Source organism: Papaver somniferum, chromosome 1, assembly GCF_003573695.1.
Source record: "Papaver somniferum cultivar HN1 chromosome 1, ASM357369v1, whole genome shotgun sequence".
Taxonomy (NCBI): domain Eukaryota; kingdom Viridiplantae; phylum Streptophyta; class Magnoliopsida; order Ranunculales; family Papaveraceae; genus Papaver; species Papaver somniferum.
In genome coordinates, this window is record NC_039358.1 from 31,253,635 (window position 1) to 31,281,166 (window position 27,532).

The window sequence follows — 27,532 nt, forward strand, 5'->3', positions numbered from 1 at the left end:
CTACCCTTACTAGAAATAAGTGCAATAGATATCACACAGACAGTGAAAATGACCATATTACCCTTACTAGGAATTAGTGCAATAAATATCATGGAGACAGTTAAAATTACCATACTACCCTTATCAGAAATAAGTAACGTAAATATTACAGATTGTGAAAATGACAATACTACCCTTACTAGAAATAAGTCAATACATATCACAGAGACAGTGAAAATGACCAAACTACCCTTATAAAAATGAGTAAAGTAAATATTACAGTCTGCTAAAATGACCATTTTACCCTTAGGGGAAATAAGTGCAATAAATGTTATGGAGGCTGTCAAAATGACCAAACTACCCTTATTGGAAATAAGTGCAATAATATCACACAAACGATGAAAATGACCATACTACCCTTACTGGAAATTAGTGAAATAAATATTATGGAGACTGTGAAAATGACCAGACTACCCTTATTAAAAATAAGTAAAGTAAATATTACAGACTGTGAAAATGACTATTTTACCCTTATTAGAAATAAGTTCAATAAATATTATGGAGACTGTCAAAATGACCAGACTATCCTTATCAGAAATAAGTAAAGTGAATATTACAGATAGTGAAAATGACCATACTACCCTTACAGGAAATAAGTGCAATAAATATTATGGAGACTGTCAAAATGACCAGACTATCCATATCAGAAATAAGCAAAGTGAATATTACAGATAGTGAAAATGACCATACTACCCTTATTGGAAATAAGTGCAATAAATATTATGGTCATTTTCATAGTCTGAAATATTAAATTTACTTATTTTTAATAAGGGTAGTCTGGTCATTTTCACAGTCTCCATAATATTTACTGCACTAATTTCCATTAAGGGTAATATGGTCATTTTCATAGTTTACAATACTTAGTTTACTTATTTCTGACAAGGGCAGTTTGGTCATTTCATAGTCTCCATTAGAGCTTGGAAACAAGCTGAAACCCGCGGATTAACCCGTACCCGGCCCGTGAAAACCCGAGCCCGGCTTGGCTTGGTCCTAAACAAGTCGGGCGCGGGTTGGAGAAATAGCGGCTTGTGAGAAAACGGGTTTATCCGTCCCGGCCCGTAAACCCGCGGGTTAAACCCGTCAACCCGTCTACAACACCTAATTAATAAGTTATATTTATTCCCTACCGTCAGATTATTCTAGGGTTAATCTTATCCATACGTTAAAGGTATAAAAGGATAAACCTAAACCTAAACCTAAATGAAGAGATATCATTCTCTTTTCTTCTCTCTTTTCTTCTTCTGCTCCTTCTCTTCTCCTCCGTTCTTCGGCAGCCGAATCTTCAAATTTGGATACGTAATCTTCAAAGCAATTCATACCCTTCACCTTCTTGACATGTTTTTGATCTTCTAATTTGAAACTCTTTGCCATTAAATGGTCAATATTTACAGAAGCCCCTTTAATCTAGTAATCGATTTGTTAGATGAAACAAGCATTTGTTGGCTATTGATCATATAGAATTGGTAAGTCTCTCTTTGTTCTATTTCAAAGATTATTCTTCTTGAATAGATTTTGATTGCCTTGATTTTGAATCTGAAATTGATTTTGAATCTGAGTTCGATTTTGAATTGGTTTTTTATTTTGTGTGATATACTAATTGTTCTTCTTTCTTGGCAGTTATTTGTGAAATACCATACACCAACCTTGTGCAGCGATGTTAGATAGGTATTTTTCTCAGTGTTCTGCATTTTTCTTTTATTCTGTGACGCCACCGGTATGTAAATCTAATTAATCCCCATGCTAAAACCAAACAAGCCAAAGAATTATATGCAATCTTGTTTAATTATACTAATCAAAATTTAGATTTTTGGTATTAAAGTAAAGAAATATATACAGACCCATTCAATTGATTAGTTATCCCTCCTTTGGTTGTTTTGTTCTAGTTAATGTTGATGTAGATAACCTATTCAATTGATTAGTTTTTGTATTAACCTAGTAATTGATTATATAGACTTGTGATTTTGGTGAAGTATTATTTGAAATTGGGCAGTCAGTGATGTTGTTTTCTATAAAAATGTAAGTTACAATGGCAAAAGCCTATCTCATTTTTGCCAACACTAAGAATTTTAGCTTGAATTAGAGAAAAAGAAATGAGAAGACAGATTCCACTCTTTCAATTGGTCTTAATAATTTAGGTGTGCATGTCAGTTATATGAAACGAGTATTTGGATTCCTATAAAATGGCAATTTTGGTTATAGGTACACAATAATATTATTGGGATTGTATTGTCAGCTTTATGTAACTGACAAGTTGACAAGCTAGATTGTTTAGCCAGCGAAGTGGAACTGGTGGCTGTTTGGTTGGTTAAGTAAAATGTTGGGTGGAAATATTTGTCGCTATTTTGAACTTCAGAGAATGTTATATATCTTTGCTTGTGGGGTGAATCTTTTTGTTCTTTGTTCTTTTTATAACATATAGTAGAGTAGTGGTTTCGGCTTTCAAGGATTTTGTGAAAAGATGGGTTTGGATTTGTTGAGCAATTTCAGCTAGTGTCATTTGTGCCACATTTGGTTCTGAATTTATTTGGCATGTATATGCTTATTAAAAATGGAAGTTTCCTTGTCGCTGACTTATTACCATTCCCTCTTTCTTGCTTTCGTTTACAGTCAGGTGGGACAGACCTTCGACGTTCTGCCAGGAAGAGGAAGCGTTTACAGTCAGTTAAGAAGTCATTCACTAGGAAGCGTTTACAGTCAGTTAGGAAGCGTGAACCTTTTTAATAAATTCTTGGCTTGTTTTGACCCCTTAATTAGTGATGGTGTATGACATTGTTTTCCATTTTTTAGTTTCTTTCATATGGTGGTGTTGTACTGATGTTCTTCTTTTCTTTCTCCTTCCGCAATTGTTGTTGTTGCTATTGAAGTAGAGATTGTAGCAGTGTGTAATGTAGCAGTGTGTAATGTCTTGATCTTGAATGTGCGAGTGCAGTGAATGAGTTAGATGAATGTTAGGTTGCGGGGAAAGTGCTTTAGATGGCCTGAATGTGGCCGAAAATAAACCAGGAAACTAAGGAAACTCTGTCAAATCGGTTTCTGGCGAGTTGACTCACCATAAAAAGGTTAACCCGTGAACCCGCAGGTTTAACCCGTTACGGGTGCGGGTTGAAGAAATGACCACCCGTGAAGAATATCAACCCGCGGGTTTTGACCCGTGTTAACCCGAACCCGTGTAACCCGTAACAAGCCAGCCCAGGCCCGCCCGTTTGCCATCTCTAGTCTCCATGATGTTTATTGCATTAATTTCTAGTAAGGGTAATATGGTCATTTTCACAGTCTGAAATATTAACTTTACTTATTTTTATTTAGGGTAGTCTGGTCATTTTCACACTTAATAATATTTATTGCACTAATTTCCAGTAAGGGTAATATGGTCATTTTCACAGTCTCCATAATATTTATTGCATATGTTTCGAATAAGGGTAAAGTGGTCATTTTCATAGTATGTAATATTTACTTTACTTATTTTTTATAAGAGTAGTATGGTAAATTTCATAGTCTCCATGATATTTATTGCATTTATTTCCAGTAAGGGTATATGGTCATTTCCACAATCTGTAATATTTACTTTACTTATTTCTGATAAGGGTAGTCTGGTCATTTTCACATTCTCCATAATATTTATTGCAAATGTTTCGAATAAGGGTAAAATAGTCATTTACATAGTCTGTAATATTTACTTTACTTATTTTTGATAAGGTTAGTTTGGTAATTTTCATAGTATCCATGATATTTATTGCATTTATTTCCAGTAAGGGTAATATGGTCATTTTCACAGTCTATAATATTTACTTTACTTATTTCTGATAAGGGTAGTCTGGTCATTTTCATAGTCTGCAGAATATTTATTACACTTATTTTCAGTAAGGGTAAAATAGTCATTTTCATAGTAATATTTACTTTACTTATTTCTGGTAAGGGTAGTTTGGTCATTTTCATAGTCTCCGTGATATTTATTGCACTTATTTCTAGTAAGGGTAATATAGTCATTTTTATAGTCTCCATGATATTTATTGCACTTATTTCTAGTAAGGGTAATATGGTCATTTTCATAGTAAGAGTAATATGGTCATTTCCAAAATGTGTAATATTTCCTTTACTTATTTCCAATAAAGGGTAGTCTGGTCATTTTTACAATCTCCATAATATTTATTGCGCTTATTTCCAGTAAGGGTAAAATGGTCATTTTCACAGTCTGTAATATTTTATTTACTTATTTCTTACAAGGGTTGTATGGTTATTTTCACAGTCTGTAATATTTACTTTACTTATTTCCGATAAGGGTAGTCTGGTCACTTTCACAATTTCCATAATATTTATTGCACTAATTTCCATTAAGGGTAATATGGTTATTTTCATAGTTTGTAATACTTACTTCACTTATTTCTTATAAGGGTAGTCTGGCAATTTTCATAGTCTGCATAATATTTTGTTGCACTTTTTTTCCATTACGGGTAATATGGTAAAATAGTAAGGGTAAAATAGTCATTTTTACAGTCTGTAATATTTACTTTACTGATTTCCGATAAGGGTAGTCTTGTCATTTTCACAATCTTCAGAATTTTTATTACACTTATTCCGATAAGGGTAGTCTGGTAATTTTCACCGTCTTCGGAAGAAGCAGATATGTCAAAGTTAAATTTCTATAAAGGCATGACTTGTTGACTTGGTCTTGATCCTGTTTTCTAATATTAAGAAAATTAAAAAGAAAAAGAAAATTGTTTTTTGATTTATAGAACGGTCCGCGAGTTATAACTCCAAAGGTGTCACTATCCATAAACAAAAACTCCAACAAAACCAATTGTTAACAAAAACCCCATTTAATATAAACTGTCTATATTACCCTTCTAGTTTACATCACCCCAACAAAAATAAAAATCAACCCCACTTTAATTCTTATTATATTGTCACCCCCAACAAGAAATAAACAACCACCAATAAGCACCGCCGCCACCGATAACCACCGCCACCACTTCCGACCACCTCCGACCACCGCCACCACTTCCGACCACCTTCGACCACCGCCAACGCCACCTTCCGCCACCGCCGCCACTGACCACCTCCGCCGCCGACCACCACCTCCGCCGCCGCCACCACCACCACCGATACTACGTAATTGCACCACCAATACCAGCCACCCTACCATCCATCACCACCACTGTCGACCACCGCCGACCAAAACCAGCACCACGACCGCCCACCACCACCACCTCCCAAAAATACGATGAAACCGATTTTGGTTTCATCATAAATACGATGAAACCGATTTTGGTTTCATCATAAATACGATGAAAACCGATTTTGGTTTCATCTTGGTTTCGTGAGAATCACCGGCAAGAAATTTTTTAAGAGGTATTAAACATCTTCATGGATAGAAATACATTGTTGAAATACGATGAAACCGATTTTGGTTTCATCATAAATAAGATGAAACCATAATTGGTTTCTGCGCTTCAACAGCAATACCACCGCCGCCGTCGCCCACCGCCACCGCCGCCCACCACCACCGCGCTATCATAGTTAATGCTAACCACCACCGCCACCGACGACCACCATCGTCGCCGAGCAACACCACCAACCAGCCGCCGCCACAAAAAATGAATTTCATTGATCAATATTCAAGAAAATAAGAAAAAAATGATGAAACCAAACAGAAAAATGATGAAACCAAAATTGGTTTCACCAAAAATAGATGAAACCATAATTGGTTTCGTGCAAATGTCTATTCAACTGCAAGAAAATTACAAGAAGTATTATACATTGCTGATGTGCCAAAAACGTAGATGCTGCCTACGTATTTTGCTAAATGCTAGTACAAGAAACATTAGAATAGAAGAACAAAAAAACACATGGAAATTTAAAAAGTCTATGCAAGATCACAACATTTTATGTTAAATTGCAGTGCGGTAGAACTGCATCGTCGTTTAGTAAACTCAGTTTAATATTGTGATACAACTCACGGAATTTTGGTAAGATAAAAAAATATATTCAAAGATGATAAAGACATGCACAAGAATGAAAATAAAAAAATGAAGAAGTGGAGAAGCTATAAGGAACAAGGATGAGGTTACAAATTACCTGTATCTGAAGCTAGGTAAAGAGAAGCCATAACAATATCCTACTTATCTCCTGATATAAACTGATGCATAGGGGCTCCAGATTGGATGCTTTCATTTCACGGGGATCAAGCTTAATCAAGCCAGGAGTGTCATTAATGGGTCCTGGTGCAATCCCATTGACTCTTATATCATAATCAGTGCCCTACTCCAAGGCCAATGACCTTGTCATTGGCATCAATAGCTTCCTATTCAGAGAAAAAAATGAAATTTCATCACCTGAATCATTTCTATGAAGGTGAAAAGGTAGCTTTTGGTAATGAGAGTTGATGTTAGGCAAAAACATTAGATGCAATTGAAGTTTACTAAAAGGAACTACTACATTGTTGCCAACCTTAGCTGCGGAAACATGAATTTGATACCAAGTTCCCGAAGTTAATTGAATGAACTCAGTGGATGGCTTCTCGTTTGCAGGAAATGAATTGACAAACAAATAAAATTTTATGCCTCTAAGGGAAACAAGAGGCAATTAAACAAGCAAACGGGAGGAATTAACATTCACAAAAACTGATAAAAGTTAAAACAACTCGAATCAGTAAAATAATTTTATAAGTTAACAATCACGTACCTCTGCTATTTGGATTAGCTCTATAATCTAGTAAAAGAACAACACAAATTTTGCTTCCTTTAGCAGCCGCTATATGATGGTGATAAACAAAAAATACATAAAGTTAACAAGTCAATATCTTTTATAAGAAACACAACAAAAAGTCATAATTAAAAGAGAAGCAATGTACAACTGAAATATATACTTCCTCACCCTGTTCATTCTTAGATCCTTTAAATAATTTGTCCTCCTCATTGATCAAATCTTGCAGCAAACAATCATACTCATAAATTACTCATTGATCAAATCCTACAACAAACAAAAATACTCATAAATAACTCCAAAGTTAATATTATAGTGTTCAAAGAATAACCAACAAGATTGGTTTCATTGACCAATACTCAACCAAATAAGAAAATACAAAGTCGTGGTCGCTGAGATAATGATACCTATTGCATTCTCATGGATACACACTAAGTAAGATAAAACTTTTTTGTAGAAGCAACAGAAGGAAAGATGGTACAAAATACTTGCTTTGCTGCCCATAAAGTGGCAAGTATACTTGAGCCAAACATCATTTATGCTATGTTTATTGGTTCGAAAAATTCTTTGATAGGAAGTGATTTTACTGATTAAACATATACATATGAAATTAGTGGGACCTCACCAAACAAAATCAACAGGAGCCATATATAAATATGATAACATGGGAACTACTGAAGATACAAACTAATAGAGTTCAAAGATAGCATGCATCTCTAACAATTTCTGGTGTCCTGTGCCAACAATCATACTAGTGATTTAGGAAAAATAAGGAATTATAGAGCATTCCTCATCGGTGCCCAACAAGTACAAAACAGAATACGATATTTTCTTTACATTTTAAGCTTAACAAGTGGTTGTACAAGCATCCCCTAATCAACACTTTAAAACCAGAATCCAGTTCTACGGTGGAGCAGTAACATAAAAATTACTATATAATTCAAATCTCTCTAAAAAATAAGTGTTAACTAACATAATAGAACTTACCACAACCCCACTTTAATTCTTAGTGACATCTTTCTGGAATACAAAAGAGTAAAGAATAAGATTACAGCAGACAGAAGCCAACTAAGCAAAGTATCCTTAAACCAGCAATGGAAAGCATCAGTCTAATAAAACTTACCCAGTGCACTTGGAGCAGATGGCATTGCGAGAGAGGGACAATTTCTTTGATGTTCCACTGTAAAGATCCTCCAGCGACACCTCAAGAGAATGCATAACATCTTCTCCCCTCCTCTGCCTCCTTCCTCTGCTGCTGCCACCACCTAACGGTAAACAAATTCCAAACATCATGAATACCTTTCACTTTCATAAATAAATTTAGTAAAAACGTTAACCAATTAGAAAATGATATCTCCACCTACCTCCAAATGGGCTTCCTCCTCCAAAGAAAGATGATAAGATGTCAAAGGGGTCGTGGCCACCACCACCTCCTCCCATTCCTTCCTTGAGCGCATCCTCACCATACTGATCATAAATTTCACGTTTCTCTGGATCACTCAAAACCTCATAAGCCTGGGCCAACTCCTTGAACTGCATTGAGAGAAATATTACAATGCTCAATAAACACCCCTTTTTGACTGCCCCAGAGAGCAAATTAAAACATACACAAATCAACAAACCAACCAGGAAAAACCCGGCATCCTAAATCATTCAAGCATCTACTAGCTATCTCAAAATTCAGTTGCCCAGCCCAAATAATAGTCTGAAATGAAGGGCATAGACACGACCAACAGAATCGAGTAAACAAAACATACACAGGGTCTGACCTTTGCAACCTCTATACGTTCGAAATGGAAAACCAAGAGAAATTCTTAATTATATCTACAGTAATTAACAAAGTTACTGATTCCCTACTAGATCAGGAATAATCTAATAGAAAAAACACAATACCTTTTCTGGATCTCCACCCTTATCAGGATGATTCTTAATGGCAGCCTTTCTGTAAGCCTTCTTCAAATCTTCCAAACATCTTTAATCTAAATAATCAGCATCAACAACAAAAAGAAGAACCCATCAACAAAAATGAAAAAAAAAATTAAAAAAAATTACAGAATTCAACAGATCTTGAAATTTTTCCCAAAATCAACAGATCCTTGAAAATTAAAAACATACCAAGAATTTCAAACACGCTGAATGTTCAGAATAATCGATCAATTTTATGATTGTGGGTGAAACCCTAATTCTTCTTCAGAAAGGAAGCCCTAGAATTTCACACGAAGGAGGGTGTTTCTCTCAATCTATTCTATTAAATAGATTTTTCATCAGACCCAGAAGAAGAAGAAGCTCTGGTGATGATTCGATGACGTCGTATGTTGTAATTTTGCCGGTTTAATTCTGTAAATAAAAAAAAAAGAAATTTCAAATAGAGGAACTGTAAGAAGAAGAAATTGAAATAAGTAACAAAAAATTTTCCAGAAAGTGGATTAAGAGAGACGAAGGATTAACGAACCAGGGATTTGTGTTTAGTTGTAGTTGGAAATTCCGGGAGTCGGAGCTTCGGAATTGGAGATGAAGAGATGATTTTGCAGGATTCCATGGGGCTTTGAAAAGCTGGGAGAAAATTTCTAAAGAGTAAAATGAAACCCGATTGGAGATATTTATGGGGATACAAAACAATACACCTCAGCAGGCTCATTGTTCGTCTTTTCTGGGCGTAAGAAAGAAGACGGTGGTGGTGGGAGAAGGAGACGGAAGAAAGAAGAAAAAGAAATCAGAGAAGAAGAAGAAGAAGAAGAAGAAAAGTTCAAGGGCATGTTTGCCTTTGTCCGTGAATTCAACACATACACCTCCCTGTTTCCTCTGTGTTTATTGTTTGATCGCATATAGGGATGCAAGGCATAGTTCTTCTGCCCAAAACACGTTCTTCAGCTTCATCAGGAATCCATAGGAATGGCAGCCCTGATTCCCAATCCTCCATGGCCTCATCTTCGCAGAGTGATAAGCTTCCTTGTACTTTCGCAGCTTTTGATGGCTGTCAAGGAGGTCCTAGTGGTTTGGGTTACTCCAGGAGTGGTTTAACAAGACATCTAAAAGACCACCACTTTCCAACAGAGGATGCCAGATTGGTTTGCATAGAAAGGATTCGGACTAACGAGAGCTGCTTCACAGCATGGGAAAGCAATCTGTTGGAGTTGGATTCCTGGTTATGCACCAAATGCATGACTACTCATACATGGAAAAAGGCCTGCAAAAACAAGTTGCATTCTGCAGATGTCGTTCCAGGGCCGTTCAATGGAATTGGTGCAGATTTCCTGATTCATGGTGTTGCGAAACCACGTAATGCTTCGCTTGGTGCAGTGGATAACGCTGGTGCAGGTGTTTCAGTGAGTGAAGAGTTTGTAGGTGATGAAGAGTTTGCAGGCCTTAATGTGGAGATACTAAACCTGGTGCTGTAACGACAAATACCTACGACTGTTAGTATTCATCCACACTGCAGGTTACATTTTTCGCGTGCTCTCAAGTCTGCTTTAGATTTTGTTCTAGCTAACCCCATGAACATTACGGCCTGGATACGATTGTTACTGCTGCCTATTTGTACACTAAACCTGTATGAGCCTCAGAGTTCCAGTGAGGAACGCTCCGGTACGAGAAAGAAGTTGCAGACTGCTGCTATAAACAAAGCTTTGTTGGTTTGGAGGGAACCTGCCGGCTGCATCAGTTTGGTACAACAATTGCTTGTCCTGACCAAAAGAGCTTCTACACAGCGTGCTCCTTTCAAAAAGAAGACGAAGCGACATCTAGAAGCCTGTCGAAAAAAGCTGAGTTATGGCCACTACACATCAGCAATTCGCATTCTTTCTTCTAGTGGCGTTGCTCAACCTGCCGCAGACACCTTGTTCGAACTCCAGCAGAAACATTCATATGCTCCACCTCTTATTATACCTACTGAAGCTGTTTCAACACCCTCCCTGACTGTTGATTCCAAGTCTGTACTTGCAGCCCTAAAGAGCTTCCCCAAGGGGACATCTTGTGGAAGAGACGGTCTCCGTGCTCAGCACTTGTTGGATGCCATGAGTTGAGCTGGTGCTGCGATTTCTGATGAGTTGCTGATGTCGATTACTGGCGTCGTGAACCTGTGGCTTGCAGGTAAATGTCCTCCTTCCCTTGGTATATTTGTGGCTAGTGCTCCCTTAACACCACTACTTAAACCTGGTGGTGGTTTGAGACCAATTTCGGTAGGCACCATCTGGCGAAGGCTGTGTTCTAAGTTAGCAGCTACTTCAGTTTGCAAAACCTTGAACAACTATCTTGGCAATCACCAATATGGAGTTGGCATCCCTTGCGGCGGAAAGAGTATTCTACACGCGGCGAATAGATTGCTTGAAATGCATGGATCTGATAACACCAAATCTATGTTATTAATAGATTTTTCGAATGCTTTCAACATGGTTGATCGATCCACTATTATCCGTGAGGTAAGAACACACTGCCCTAGCATCTCTCGTTGGGTTGAATTCTTCTATATGCAACCCGCCAGGCTATATTATCAAGAGCACTTACTCTCCTCGACACAAGGGGTTCAGCAGGGTGACCCTCTTGGTCCCCTTCTTTTTGCTTTAGCTTTGCACCCTCTTATCAAGAAGATTGCATCCACTTGTATGTTGGATTTCCATGCCTGGTATTTAGACGATGGCACCATCGCAGGTGACACTTTGGAAGTGTCTAAGGCATTGAAGATTTTCCAAGAGGACGGACATGTCTACGGGTTACATCTGAATATTTCGAAGACTGAATTATTTTGGCCCTTGATTATTGATTTTTCGTGGTTGTAGTAATGAGGTTCAAACTCTCGGACTTGTGAAGGATAATGTTTTTAGAAAATAAATATATATACAAATATTGACAAATTGGTAGAGAGTTACTGGGACTAAGGACTTGGCCAATTCTCATGCATATGGTACATTTTATTTATCCTAAACAATTATCGCTCAAAACATAAAATGTAAGGACTCTTATTTTTCCAATATAGATTCTCAGAATATTAGTTATAAATCGTAAGCATGGGACATTTAAGCAAGCATGCCGCATCAAATAAAATGATAACTAATTAATCAAAATCATTTTTCAATTTTAAATCAATGCAAAAGTCATAAAAATAATAAATTAAATTTACCAGAATGACGAAAATCGCCTCCTCCGTTGTCCCAATGTTGGGTTTACCTCATCATGGTGAAATACCTCTCAAAATATTTTATTAAGCTCAATTGGTGTTTACAATAAAGAGAAGAAGAGAAAATGGTGTGAAACTGTAATCTGCGACGCACAAAAGGCGTCCATAATAAACGATAAAATCTAACTGTTGTTGTCACTATGGTTCTAAGACCCACACCTAAGACCCACGAGCCGCTGTCGTTGTCACTGTTGAAGAACGACGGTTTCTGAGAGTCTGTTCTTCGTGTTCTTCATCTTCATCAGCAGCATAAAACAGCAGCAGGAAGCTTGCTGTTCATGGTAATTTCTTGCTCCTCAGTTCTCCTCAAGCCCCCAAACTCTCGACAACCCTTCTCTACCAACCCAAGATGTTATTTATACACAACAGGAGGAAGAAATCATTCACAATAACTCGAGAATCATCCTCTTTACTATAGAAAATATTTTCAATATTTTCTTTTCCTACCAGTTCACGAGAATCATTTTTACGCTGGAAAGTGCTTCAAAATATCTCCCCATCAATAATGTATAATCCACAATCAATATCTTTCCTTTACTGCATATATATTTCCCGGAATACAACCAAAAAATCCCTGTATCTCTTCCTCCGTTTTATGAAAATATTATTTCCTGTTTTTAATCAAACAGCGTGTACAGCCCATTTTGATTGATTCCAACATGCATGCTAACTCTGTTAATATCAATCAAATCTTTCCAAAAGGTTCCAGCCATTGAATCGATCTCCATCATGCCCAAAAATCAATTGGTAAATCTGCCCAAGAGAAAAGATATTTTCCCGCCAAAAATATAAATTCAAATGAAGAAGATGACTGCCTGGGGTGCGAATAGCAGTTTCTGTCCTGGGGTGTAAATAGTAAAGAAGGTTCCCCTTAGTAAATGAGGTGCCCCTTAACCAATGATGAGAGTCCGAATAACAAATGACCTTCAAGGGTGCCCCTGGCAACTTTTCGAGCTGATTTTTTCAAAAATGTTTATTTCCAAAAAATACCTAAAAAACACACAAAACACCAAAATTAGTACAAAATCGAGTGCCAACAATATATAGTATTGAGATCAAATTAGACACAAAAATGTGTCTATCTGCCCTCTTATGACCCGAGAAGGGATTCCGATACTGCCTTTCCTGCGAATATTGGTAAGCCAAAAGATGGTGTTAAATTGCTTGGTGGACCAGTCATCCTAGATATGAACTTCTGTAGTAATGTGGTGTTGAACAGGGTTGACAAAACCTCTCAGCTCATTGACAAGATTCAAGAGCTGCATGATCCTCAGTGTGAACTTTTGCTTTTGCGCAACTGTACTGGAGTTTCGAGGTTATATTTTTCCCTACGCACTACTTGCCCCCAGGCGATTCAGAATGTTGCCACGCGCTTTGATGATTATCTTATGCAGTATCTTCGTCGTCTTATAGTCGGAGATGGGGCTGGTTTTGGCTTAGTCCAACAACGACTAGCCACTCTCCCCATCAAAGATGGTCGTCTGGGTATTCTTACTATGACAGATACTATGCAGTACTGTTACCTTGCATCTCAGGCACAGACCAAGCATTTGCAGAATTCTATTTTGAGGTTGCCTGCAACAACCGACTTATGCCTTGGTTTCCATACTACTTTACAGAGTTTCACACTATATTGTGAGATCCCCCTCCCTGATTTCAACATTAATGATGTCGCCCCCCATTACATGAAGTCATTGGCAGCTATCTACTTTGGAGCTATCAGGGAAAAGGTACTTACTCGCTTTTATTTTTCTACACGTGAAGCTACTGTTTGGAAATGTAATAGATCTGATCATGTTGTGGATTTCCTTAAGGCAATACCTATTCCTGGGCTCAACCAGGCAGTTGGTTCCAGGCAGTTTAGCTCGGTCTTACAATATCGTTTAGCTATACCCCTTTTTGAGGAAGGTAATAAATGTACATGTTGTGGAAAACTCATGGATATCTTTGGAGACCACGCTATCCATTGTGCTAGTGAGGTCGGGCTTAAATTCAGACATGATTTACTAAAAGATATTCTGGCAGACATGTGTTACAGAGATGGGGTTGTGGCTAGAAAAGTGGTTTCTTTGGGCGTCATCAATAATAAGGATTTTCGGCCAGCGGACATCATGGTTTATAATTGGGTAGACGGGAAGGATGTTTGTCTCGACGTCACTGGGGTCTCTCCGTTTACCAGTGCTAAGACACGCCACTTCATACCAGGTCATGCCATTTCTGCAGCAATTACTCGCAAGAACACTAAATACTTAGATGTTTGCACTTCTCTCGGATATGGGTTCAGTGTTTTGGCCTTTTCCACTTTTGGCGAGCTTAGTACGGATTTATTAACTTTCCTGGAGAGATTAAGGAATTGCATGGTAGGACATGATGCCAACTTTAAGATAGGCAATTCTCTTTTTCATAGGCTAGGAATCGTTATTCAAAAAGGTGTTGGTGCCCAACTTGTTGCTAGGCTACCCACCATCTCTTGTAATATTGATTTTGATTAATAATAATAATAATAATAATAATAATAATGTAGTGAAAATAATAATAATAATATTGATTTTGATTAATAAATGCCTTAGTGGCTCCCTTTTATTAAAAAAAATAAAAATAGTAGTAATAATAATAATAATAATAATAAAACGGCCACCTAGCTTAGCTGGTCATCTCCGTTTTTTAAAAAATAATAATAATAATAATAATAATAATAATAATAATGATTAGTTAAGTGCAAAAGATTTCTTTTCTCACTTTCTCGTTTCTGTGACTCTATTTATATGGCAAGCCATTTATATATCGATGACAAGTGCTAGTCTAGCATCAAAGCGCTGCCATGAACAAAGAGGAGCCTCTGACCCCGTTTGGGCGGATGTTCTCGCAAGAATAAGGGAATCAAGTTATAATTTGTGCAATGAATCTCAAAAACCCAATCGACTTAGATTCCTTTAAAGCCGTATTTAAAAACTCCATCCTGATTCAGCACCCAAGATTTCAAAGCGTCTTAGTAAGAAACACGACTAACGATAGAGAATATTGGAAAAGAGGTGATGTAAATTTAGACAAACACATATTTCTCATTCAAGACATCGACCATGGTGATTCTTCGACGTCCAGCATTCATAGCAATGACGAGATCGTGAATGGGTATCTGGCAGATCTTACTATTTCATCGCCTCTCAGCATTGATAAACCATTATGGGAATTACATGTACTGAAGGATCAAAACTGTCTAGTATTGAGAGTTAATCATGCTTTAGGTGATGGGGTATCTATAATGTCTTTGATCTTAACTATGTGTAGGAAAGTTGACCAGCCTGATGAATTACCCAGCATCCCTAAACACAACCCCAAAAGTAGTAGGATCAACATGTGTGAAATGATATGAGATTGGTAATGAAGGTATGGTTAACTATTGTTTATTTAATGGGTTTCTCACTTAGATGTTTGTTTATGAAAGATGCTAAAAGAAAGATAAGTGGTGGACATGGTGTTGAACTATGGCCTAGGAAGCTTGCTACTGCTAGGTTCAAGTTAGACGACATGAAATCTGTCAAGAATGCCATCCTTAACGCTGTTAGTATCGTCCATCTTTTATCTGTCTATCTCCATCTTGTAGTGTGTTTTCACGGTCAATTAGTTTTGAGAATGTGTATAAATTTATTTGGCAGACAATCAATGACGTTCTTATCGGAGTTGTTGTTGGAAAAAAGGTTAATAAAAATACTTTTTAAAGATTTTAATTTAGTGTTTCTTTTGTGAATTAAAACTTATTATTCCCACATAGTGGAGTTTCCACTCTTTAGTTGTTTTTAAGAGACTATATAAGATTTTTAGTCCCACATAGGGGAGGAGCTCTTCTTAACTTGAGTTTGTCATTTATATAAAAAAATTCACTTCTTTTGTAAAATAATGAAGAAAAAAAAAGGGGTTGCTCTATATTCTAAAGGGACCCCTATATGGTAAAGGGTTGCTCTATATTTTAGAGGGACCCCTAAGGGGATTCTCTATATTTTAGAGAGACCCCCAAGGGAAAATATTTTGTATTGCTTTCTTTAGCATTCGCGATTTTCCTTAATGTTTTTTCGGAGTTTCCAAGCTCAAGTTGAGCATCTACTACATATGCTAGTAGTAGGTGTTTTAGGGTGTTTTATTCTGGAGATATCCGTCCTGTGAGGGCTATAGCATCACTCTTGAGTGTAGCCGGACTCTAATGTCTTAAGGACAACGTGTTGAACACGCGACTCACTCTGTTTTCCAAAGTTTTGCCTTGTTACTGTTGCGGAGATATGGGGAGCTTGTTCATTTCGTCAAAGCAATCACTTCCACTATAAAGGAGCTAAGTATCAATAACTTTTTGCTTATTTGATTTTTTTTTGTTTTTGATTATTGCACCCAACAATATTAAGACATTAGTTATTTGTAATAATCGAAAATGGTTGGTCTTGTGAATCATGGATGTTAATTGTGAAGTGAAAAACAAAAAACGAATTTTTGGGCACCTGTAGAGTTTCGAATTTATCTCTCAACATAGATGGAATTTCGATGACCCCTTTTGACACAACGTAGTAGACATCCTGATAATTACCCGCATAAAATTTCAGAATTTTTGGGGTTGTAAAAATATTTTTTTGATATTTTACAAAACAGAAAAATGTTTCTGAAAAATTCTGACAAGCAAAAATTTGTTGTTAACTAAATTAATTTTTGTGGGGTAACCATGAGTTTTTTAAAAACGCCGATTCAAACGGAGTTTGTATATCTAAAGGTGTCATCTCCGAGGGACATGGCTAATAGCCGCATGTGGTTGGAAACAAATCTTCCAAAGATGGCAAAGGTGAGAAAATCGAACGTAACACTAAGCGTGGTCTTCATTATAAAGGTATGTTTCGTAAACCTGAATCTAGCATTACTTTAATTAAGGGTGATTTTTATGTTTGTAAATTCCTATCCATATGGCAGTAAATTGTAGACAACGTAAAAACCTTAATAAGTAGTAAGTTAATGCTAATTTAGTTGAAACAAACTAGAACGAGTTAAGTGGCATGATGTCGGAAGTTATTTTAATAACCGATGTGAGAGATATTGATGGGTGGACTTTGGAGCCACTAAGCATGTTTGCTGAAACAGAGACCTGTTCACCTCCTATTAGAGGATAGGGGATGTCGAGAAACTCTATATGAGTAACTCATCTGCAACAGAGGTTGCATAAAAGGAAAAGGTCGAGCAGAAGCTCATATCTGTAATATTCTCAAATTGAATGAAGTTTTCATGTTCCGGGCATATGCAAGAATCTTGTATCTTTTTATGTTGTAGATGGTAAAAGATTGAAGATCTTAAGTGAATTTAGAAAACTTATTGTAACTAAGGGCAGTGATTTTTTAGGCGACGGTTATAAGACTTAGGGTCTTTATAAGCTTAAAGGAAAATCTGATAAAATGAACATAGTTGATTCTTGTGCTTTCTTTTGTGTGACTTTGACATGTAAATTATAAGTCAATGCATAAACTGGATAGCATAGGCTACGTACCCAAATTTAATTTGGATATTGAACACAAAAGTTAAATTCGCGTAGAATCAAAATTTGATTAAAAAAAAAACCTTTTAGAAAAATGTTCATAGAAATTCTAAACCCTTAGAATTAATTCACTCGGACCTAGTTGACATGAATCCGGTTCAAACTTGAGGTGGTAAGAAATGGTTTATTACTTTTATAGACGACTGTACTAGGTATTGTCATATATATTTGCTTAGAGGTAAGGATGATGCATTAGAACCTTTAATATGTATAAAATTGAAGTTGAAAACCAAATGAATACTACCATTAAAACCATTAGGTCTGACCGTGGTTGTGAGTATAAAATTCCGAAAGGAGATTTCTGTGTAAAACATGGCATAATACACGAAGTTACCCCTCCTTATTCACCTCAGTCGAGTGGTGTAGATGAACGTAATAACCGTACCCTTAAGGAGATGATAAATGCCATGTTAATTAGTTCAGGATTACCTTCTAACTTGTGGGGGGGAGCTGTCCTCTCAGCCTGCTATATCCTGGACAGAGTACCTTTTAAAGGATCATATAAAACTCCATATGAATTGTGGAAAGGTAGGCAACCTTCTTTAGCATACTTTAAAGTGTGGGGGTGTTTGGCTAAGGTTCAGATCCCTAAACCTAAAGCGACCAAGATAGGATCCAAAACTGTTGACTGTGTCTTCATAGGGTATCCTGAGCATACACCTTCATATAGATTTATGGTTGTGAATTCTGATGTTTCTGAAATTGGTGTAAATACTATTATGGATTCTAGGGATGCTGTGTTTTTTGAAAATGTTTTTCCTTTAAAATCTGACTCTCGTAAGAGAGGTGTTGATCCCCTAGATGTTCCTTCAACCAGTCAGACTTTACCTTTAGAGGAAGATGAAGTAGAATTTGATCTTAGGAGGAGTAAAAGGGCTAGAACCAAAACCTCCTTTGGACCTGACTTCATAACACTAGCAGAGTCTGATCCTCAGACTTATAGAGAAGCCATGACTTCTTCTGAAGCTCCGTGGTGGAAAGAGTCTTCTATTAGTGAAATGGAATCCATCAAAGAAAATGATACATGGGAGATAGTAGATTTACCTCCAGGGTGTAAGGCCATAGGATGTAAATGGATCTTCAGGAGGAAACGTAACATAGATGGAACTATTCAAAAATACAAGGATAGGTTAGTAGTCAAAGGCTACAAACAAAAGGAAGGTGTAGATTTCTTTGATACTTACTCACCCGTTACGAGAATTACTTCCATTAGGATGTTAATTGCTATAGCCGCGGTTCATAACCTAGAAATACATCAAATGGATGTAAAGACAGCTTTTCTACATGGTGAATTAGATGAAGAAATTTACATGGAACAACCTGAGGGATTTGTAGTGAAAGGTTGTGAAAACAAAGTTTGTAAACTGAAAAAAATCTTTGTATGGATTGAAACAAGCACCTAAACAATGGCATGAAAAATTTGATCATGTAATGTTTTCTAGTGGTTTTAGAATCAATGAATCTGACAAGTGTGTATATACTAAGCTTGTAAATGATGCCTGTGTGATTGTATGCTTGTATGTTGATGATATGCTTATACTTGGTACAAACATGGATGTAATTAATTCCACTAAGAACATGCTGAATGAGAACTTTGACATGAAAGACTTAGGCCCTGCAGATGTAATCTTAGGGATGAAAATTAGGAGAAATTCTAACGGTTATAGTCTTAGTCAATCTCATTATGTTGAATCTGTGCTTAGAAAATTCAATCATTTTGATTGTAAACCTGCTTATACTCCGTATGATCCTTGTTGTAAACTCAAAAAGAACAGAGGTAATGGAGTATCACAACTTGAATACTCACGAGTTATAGGAAGTCTGATGTATTTGATGAACTGTACTAGGCCAGACATTGCTTATGCTGTGAGTAGGTTAAGTAGGTATACTTGTAATCCAGGGCAGGAACACTGGGGTGCACTTTTCAGAGTGTTGAGGTATCTTAAATACACGTTGACCTTTTGTTTGAATTATGAAAGGTATCCTGCTGTCCTTGAGGGATTTTGTGATGCAAACTGGATATCAGACTCAGAGGAGTCTAAGTCTACGAGTTGATATGTTTTCACTCTAGCATGTGGGGTTGTTTCTTGGAAGAGTTCCAAACAGACCTGCATAGCTCGATCCACTATGGAATCTGAGTTTATTGCGCTAGATAAAGCAGGAGAGGAAGCCGCTTGGCTAAGATGCTTTTTAGAAGACATTCCTCTCTGGCATAGGCCTGTGCCGGCTATATCTATACATTGTGATAATCAAGCTGCCATAGCTAAAGCTAAAAACAGCTACTATAATGGGAAGTCTATACATATAAAAAGAAGACACGATACCCTAAAACAACTAATCTCAAAAGGCGTTATTTCCATTGATTGGGTTAAGTCCAAGGAGAATATCACGGACCCTTTGACGAAAGGTTTGTCCAAGGAGATAGTTAGTAATGCATCTAAGGGGATGGGGCTTAGTCTCATTAAATAAACTTTCCATGAAGGATACTCAACCTTGCTGACTGGAGATCCCAAGATCAAGGTTTCGAATGAGAAACTAATTTGTGGCTGGTCAAGGTAAACACTATCAGAGAATTCATTCTCTGCCCCTTCCCTATGGTGTAGACGTGATAGTGTGACTGCATGTGAGGATGACTTTGTATTAAGTCTTAATGAGTTCTATAGTTTCAATTTTAGATTGAAGTGGGGTGTAGCAGTAAACACTCTTGATGGAACTCACCTATCTGAATGTGGAAGTGGGTCGCTTCCTATTATAAAAGAGATGATTCTCTAGAGCATTCGGAGAAACAGGATTTGTCCAGGGCCAAAAAGGACACAACGGCACGAACTCGACAGCACCTAGAGAGATATCACGCGTAGTTATTATCGCGAATTACACTAAACGATGGTAGTTCAAGACATCGCGTTCACTATCCATCAAGTAGTTCCGACAATTTCTTACTAAGCAAAGGTTCAAGACCTTATGGACACCTCTTGCCTAAGTGGTATTTCTCGTTTTCCGTTTTCTGATTTTTTATCGGTATTTCATTCATGTGGGGGATTGTTAGAGAAAATGAGTTTATAAAAATTGAGTTTATAAAATAGTTTGGTTTTTTGGTCTTGAAAGGATTGGAACTTAGGACCTATTGGTCACTAAGGACACTAGCTCATTTTCACTTATTGTGAATGAACCTTTAGTCCCACATAGGGAAAACTAAAGATGATACCTCTCCATAAGTATTGAATTTTTTGATATTAAGAGTGTCCCTTGGGTCATTAGCACTTTTGTGCGAAGGGGAGGACTTAGGCAATGGGCTAGTTGGTGCAACCACATATTTTCACACACGCGCGGTGCTTCGCACCGAAGCACGCACGCCGCCGTCCGTCCGTGCGGGCGGGCGGGCCGGGCTCGGGTTCGGGTGTGGGTGTGGGTGTGGGTGTGTCAAGACTTATCTTTTTGGCGAAACTTCCTTTGAATTATTATCTAAAAGATTTTAAACAAATCATTTCTTAATCGTTGGGGGCGTCTGACCCGGAGGATGTTTCCTTACGTTTTACAAACACATTATGATGCATGAAACGTTTTATAACCACATTATGATGCATGAAACGTTTTAAATCAATACATGAACGTTTTATACTGTTTCGAAAAATTTGAATTAATTGAAATTAATTCCATTCGATTTAATGCGCATCAATGAGACTTCTCTCATTTCTCCTCTATATAAACCGACCACATTTTTCATTTTCAATTTGTGTCCAGAAGAGCTACTATCCTCTTTTTTTCGTCTTCTCCCCCTGTGTGGTCCTTTATTTTTCATTCCTTGCGCAATTGCTGTTGAGGTCGTAAGAGTGGGAAAGTACTGTAGTGCTAACAGTGCTTGCAACGAGCAGTTTTATCCTGGATACGAACTTGACCACAGGGTATAGGCATCACTCATTCTTGAGGCGTACCGGTCAAATATTGTGTTAAGGACAGCGTGTTGAACACGTGAATCTGTCCTCTGTTTGCAGTCCAATTGAGTGTCTATTTACTTTCCAAAAATGAATCCCTTTATTCTAACATCTTTCTAACATCTCTCTTGAGTGTTTTATTGTTACAGACGCAACAGTTGTTACATCTGGATTATCGCGATACTTGGATTACCATCGAACCCCGAACTCAAGTCTCAAATTTATTTCCCGCTCAGAAAGCTAATTACACCTCGGACTCTCGAGCAATTAATGATAGTGTACTTATTAATGGCAACTGCAAGATGAAACATAGCTTATATAAAGACAACTCTCTTTATTGATGTTTAGAAAATGTCTCAAAACTAAACACAAGATCTTATCTTGCTCCTATGATCAACCACAACTTTGGTGAGCATATATATATATAACTATGAATTCCTTTTCCTAGTCCTATTACCTTATTACATGTCTTTCCTTTTCTTAGAACTATATGACTTCTAATTCCCTTAGGATAACATCAATTTCCTAATCTTGTCCTAACCAGCTTGTTAGTGACTTCTATGTTGAAGTTTAACCAACATTCTCCTCGTTAAGCTTCAACCTTACCCGTGACATATCTTGTACTCCAATCAATTATCTCATTTCTTCAAACTTGATCCGAGTTAATGCCTTTGTCAATATATCTGCTTTCTGCTCAGTTCCTGGTATGTGTTCAACGCTAATGACCTCCTTCTCGATGCATTCTCGGATGAAATGATACCTTTTGTGAATGTGTTTCGTCTTCCCATGAAACACTGGATTTTTAGTGAGTGCAATTGCAGACTTATTATCAATCTTGATGAGAACTTTTTCAGGTTCTCTTCCTTTGATTTCACCCAACAGTTCTTGAAGCCATATTGATTGTTTAGCTGCTTCAGTTGCAGCCATAAACTCAGCTTCACAGGATGAGAGGGATACAGTGTCTTGCTTATGTGAACACCATGTAATAGGTGCTTCTCCTAGATAAAATATATGACCAGTTGTACCTTTTCCATCATCTTGGTCAATATTATGATTGTTGTCACTATACCCAACAATTCCTTTTGATCCTCCTCGGCCATACTTCAATCCATAGCTGATTGTTCCTCTTAGATATCTCAATATCTGCTTTATTACATCACCATGAGACTTGCGTGGACTCTGCATATAACGGCTTGCTACTCCCACAGAGAAAGTCAAGTCTGGTCTTGTGTGTAACAAGTATCTAAGGCATCCAACATTTCTTCTATAACTCGTTGAATCAATCTCTGCTTCTTATTGTGCCTTTGAAACTTTAAGTCCAAACTCCATTGGTATCTTAGTTGGATTACAAGTTTCAAGTCCTGCTTATTTCAGAATTCTCCTTGCATAAGCTTCTTGTTTAATCTGAATCCCATCTACTCCTTGATGGACTTCTATGCCAAGGTAATAAGTGAGTTTTCCGAGGTCCGACATCTCAAACTTTGATGACATTTCTTTCTTGAACTCATTGATCACCTTAAGGGAGTTTCCAGTCAAAAATAGATCATCTACATAGACTGCAATCACAAGAAGCGTTCCCTTTTCTTCTCTTCTGTATATTGATGTTTCTTTAGAGCACTTAACAAATATGATTTCTCTTAAGATTTGATCTAACTTTGTATTCCAGGCTCGAGGAGCTTGTCTTAGACCATATAGAGCTTTTGATAACTTATAAACCTTATGCTCTTGTCCTTTTACTTCAAAACCTTCTGGTTGTTCAACATGCACATCTTCTCGCAATTCACCATGTAAGAATGATGTCTTAACGTCTAAATGGTGAATTTCCCATGAGTTTGATGCAGCTTCTGCTATTAAGAGACGAATTTTCTATAGTCTAGCAACTGGTGCGAAAACTTCATCAAAGTGTATGCCTGATTCTTGAACGTATCCCTTAGCTACAAGTCTTGCCTTATATTTGTTGACAGTACCATTAGCATTCCGTTTTATTTTGAAGATCCACTTAAGACCAATCACTTTTACCCCACCTGGCTTATCAACTAGAAACCAAGTCTTGTTTCTGTTGATTGAAATAATTTCTTCTCTACATGCTTGTATCCATTTATGCGAAAGCTTTGCTTCCTTAAAGTTCCTTGGTTCATCAATAACAGAAAGTAGCATAATCTCACATTCTTCTGCAGCTTGAAGAACATAATCCTCCAGATACTGTGGCTTTTGTATCTGTCTTGTTGATTTTCGCAGTGGAATGGGATGAGTTATTTCATCGATCTCCTCTTCTTCTTCTTCTACTTCTTCATTATTCTCAGTGTTTTCATTATTCTCTTCTTCTTCTTGATTAACATCATTGTTTCCATTTGTATTGATGATTATGGGTCCTTCGCCTTCATCAATTACTTGACCCCATCTCATGTGAAAAATTCCTGGATCCCTACTTGGTCCATCATTAGTTTTTTTCCTGTTCCAGTTTGCTTTTTCATCGAATACCACATCTCGACTCACTATCTCTCTTTTCGTTGTTGGATTGAATAATCTGTAAGCTTTGGATCCATGCTCAATTCCTAGATGCACAAGAGTCTAAGATTGATCATCCAGTTTCTTAAGAGTTGCAGAATCAACTTTTGCGTATGCTTTGCAACCAAACACTCTTAAATGATCTATGTTTGGTTTTCTCTTTCGCAAACTTTCATATGGAGTCATGTCTTTCAGAGCTTTAGTAGGTATCCTGTTTATTAGGTATGTGGAGTGTCGTACAGCTTCCCCCCATAGATAATTAGGTACCTGCATAGCCTTTAAAGAACTTCTTGTCATCTCCATTAGAGTCATGTTTCTCCTCTCCACCACTCTGTTTTTTTGTGGTGTGTATGGTGCTGTGAGTTTCCTTTTGATTCCATTTGACTCACAGAACTTGTTGAACTCTAAGGAAGTGAACTCTCCCCCTCTATCAGTTCTAAGCATTTTCTCATTGAGTTCAGAAAAGTAGTGTCTCTTACCAGTCATGTGATTGCTGGCTCCATTATCTAAATACCAGATTCCTTCTTATCCATCCTTTTATTCGTAGTTCTTTGGTATTAGGTTCCCTTCGTTTAAGAATACAACTTCGTGCATGAAAAGGGCTGTATCTGCTTCTCTTGTTTCATTCTTGTTTGTTTCTTCCATCTTTTGTATTCTTTCAGGGAATACAGAGGAGAAGTTTCCTGGTTTATCACATCTGTAACAAATAATGTTTGATCTATCCTTTTTTCTTTCCCTTGATTTTGATCATTCTGACTTGTTGTTCTATCCTGTGAGTTAAACCTTCCTCCCCTTCCTCGGCCTCTGTTTCGTCTACTACCTCTTCCACGACCTCTTCCTCTTGTCGCAGAGTTTTGTTGGTAAGAGTTTGTGTACAAGAGTTTTCCTTGAGTTTCTCCATTGTTTTCTTCATCAAGGATTTTTTCTTCATATGCTTTCAATCTTCCAATTATATCTTCATAACTAGTCTTCTTTAAATCTATGACTTGTTCGAGAGAAGCTATGATATGAATATACTTGGATCTTGGTAAACTATTGAGAAACTTATTTACCAGTTTATCTTCATCAATGGATTTTCCAAGTGACGCAGCTTTTGAGGCTATCTCTGATAGCTTTCCTTCAAAGCTATCAATAGTATCAATGTCTTTCATCTTCACTCTTTCAAATTCATACAATAAGGTTTGCAGACGGGCTTCTTTAACTCGATCAGCTCCGAGATTACGTGCCTTTATTGCATCCCAAATTTTCTTTGAAGTTTCTTGTTCACCAACTTGTAGAACAAGACATTCTGGTATTGCTTGAAAGAGTAATCCAATGGAAACATTGTTTTTGTCTGGGTCCAATGTACCAGGATCAATTGTTTCCCACACCTTGTAGATTTTCATCAGTACCTTCATTCTCATAGCCCATACTGTGTAGTTTGTGGTGTTGAGGATTGGAACTTGTATTGATGGTGGTGTGAACTGTTTTGCACCCACAATGGTGGTTTCATTTTCCATGACTCAGAAACAAGCTCTGATACCAATTAATGGAAACTGTAAGATGAAACTTAGCTTATATAAAGACAACTCTCTTTATTGATGTTTAGAAAATCTCTCAAAACTAAAAACAAGCTCTTATCTTGCTCCTATGATCAACCACAACTTTGGTGAGCATATATATATAGAACTATGAATTCCTTTTCCTAGTCCTATTACCTTATTACATGTCTTTCCTTTTCTTAGAACTAGATGACTTCTAATTCTCTTAGGATTACATCAATTTCCTAATCTTGTCCTAACTAGCTTGTTAGTGACTTTTATGTTGAAGTTTAACCAACACTTATCTAGTGTTGATCTGAGCTAATTCTTGAAGCATTTTTTTTTTGTTTAGCACCGAAACAGGGACTTCAAATCTCGGGAATGGCAATGGTTAACCTTAGAGAACAGCGTGGATTGCAGGTCCAAAACTTTAACGACTTCAAACTCTTTGTTATTGCATAATTCTGGCTAGCCTATATTGAGTAGTATACACTAGTAGCAGACTTATTTCTAAAGAAGATGCACGGTACAACCTGATCATCGAATCACCTTACTTACATCTATTTTAAAGAGCTATCTGCTAATATTTCTCATAAACTTCTTACTTTCAGAGGAGATGGCAAGTTTGGTGAAGAGCAGTTCGGTGACAAGTTGGTGGGGTAACATATTTGGATACATTTTACTCCCAATTTATCCCCATAAAAATGTTGGTAACAATCCGCTTCGATATGTTATGAACGCCAAAGAAATACTTGACAAGAAGAAACTATCGTTTGAAGCTCATTTGACTTACGCAATTACTAAATCAGCAATGTCACTATTGGGTCCCAAGGTTAATAAACTACTAATCAAGTGATCGGATTTTGAACCATCAGAATCTACGTATCAACTTTAAATTTGTTTTATTTTGTGTTGCAGGTCACGTATTTGCTCACCAACAGGGTTGTTTGCAATACAAGTTTTACGATAACCAACGTCGGTGGTCCACAAGAAGAGGTTATGTTTGGAGGAAATCCAGTAACTTCACTACGAGCAACTTCGTCAAGTTTACCCCATGTAAGCAGCTTCTTCCTTTTCAATGATGATTTGTTTCAGCGGCTTTGTGCTAGCTGTGTCTGGATTCATGGATTCTAAGTAATTAAACTGCAGGCGCTCACAATGCATATGATAAGTTACGCTGGAAAAGCAGAAATGCAAATTCTTGTGGCTAAAGACATTATACCAGACCCTCAGTTCCTCGCTAAGTGTTTTGAAGATGCATTGCTTGAAATGAAGGAGGCTTCTTCTACTGCTTCTGTTAAGACATGATCAGAAATTCTAAAGTACTGGTGTGGTACTCCTCTTGCTGAAACTACTCGTGACAATAAGTGTGTATCTTTTTTCCTTTTTTGGTTAACAAGATTGCTGAAGGGGATACTAATTCATAGGAGACAAAAAATTGTTGGTATCCCCTTTGCTAATCGTGTTATTTTATTTCAGTTTACTTGTATTAATAATTGATTTCGTGCAAATGAAAATATTTTATGCCTGTTCTCACCGTTGAATTAGATTTATAATTTTGTTCGCGGATGGCACGTGTCGGGTAGGCACGGGAAAAAACTAAGAACTTAATAATAAATTAATTAAAAAAAATTAATGTGCAAGCATTTCATCATCATTTTGGCCCAAAAGGCCAAAAGCTGAATATATCAATTACATGATCATTGGACAATTCTTAATACCCGATCTCTAAATTCATACCCAAAACTTGGTAGTCAAAAAATCAGTATATTAAATTACTGGTTTGAGGAGGGAGGTTTTCGTCTTGCTTTAATTCGGAACTCTGCTTCTCCGCTTCTCTGTGTTCTTTGTAGCCTCCGTACAAGTAAGAAATGAAACCCCATAATGAGAGGAATAACGCAATACCCTTTTCAGATTTGAAACTCTCATTGTAGAATACGACAGATAGGATCTCCGTTATGGGTAGCATTACGGCAGCGATAATACCAGCAAGCAAAGATGTTGAACAAAATATAACTCCTGCTATCCCGACGAAGTAAATCTACGACATAATGGCAATAGCTACTAGCACTACGTAATACTTGACCTCTCCGAG

At 37.1% G+C, this 27,532-nt stretch overlaps 1 protein-coding gene across 1 annotated transcript; it reads left to right on the plus strand.

The window, feature by feature from the left end:
* Positions 1-15,283: 15,283 nt before the first annotated feature.
* LOC113277098 (O-acyltransferase WSD1-like) lies at positions 15,284-26,745 on the plus strand. Its single transcript, XM_026526314.1, has 7 exons — positions 15,284-15,475; positions 15,571-15,588; positions 21,561-21,621; positions 25,790-25,857; positions 26,051-26,269; positions 26,356-26,493; positions 26,587-26,745. Exons 1-7 carry the CDS (start codon positions 15,284-15,286, stop codon positions 26,743-26,745), a joined length of 855 nt encoding a protein of 284 aa, XP_026382099.1.
* Positions 26,746-27,532: the final 787 nt, after the last annotated feature.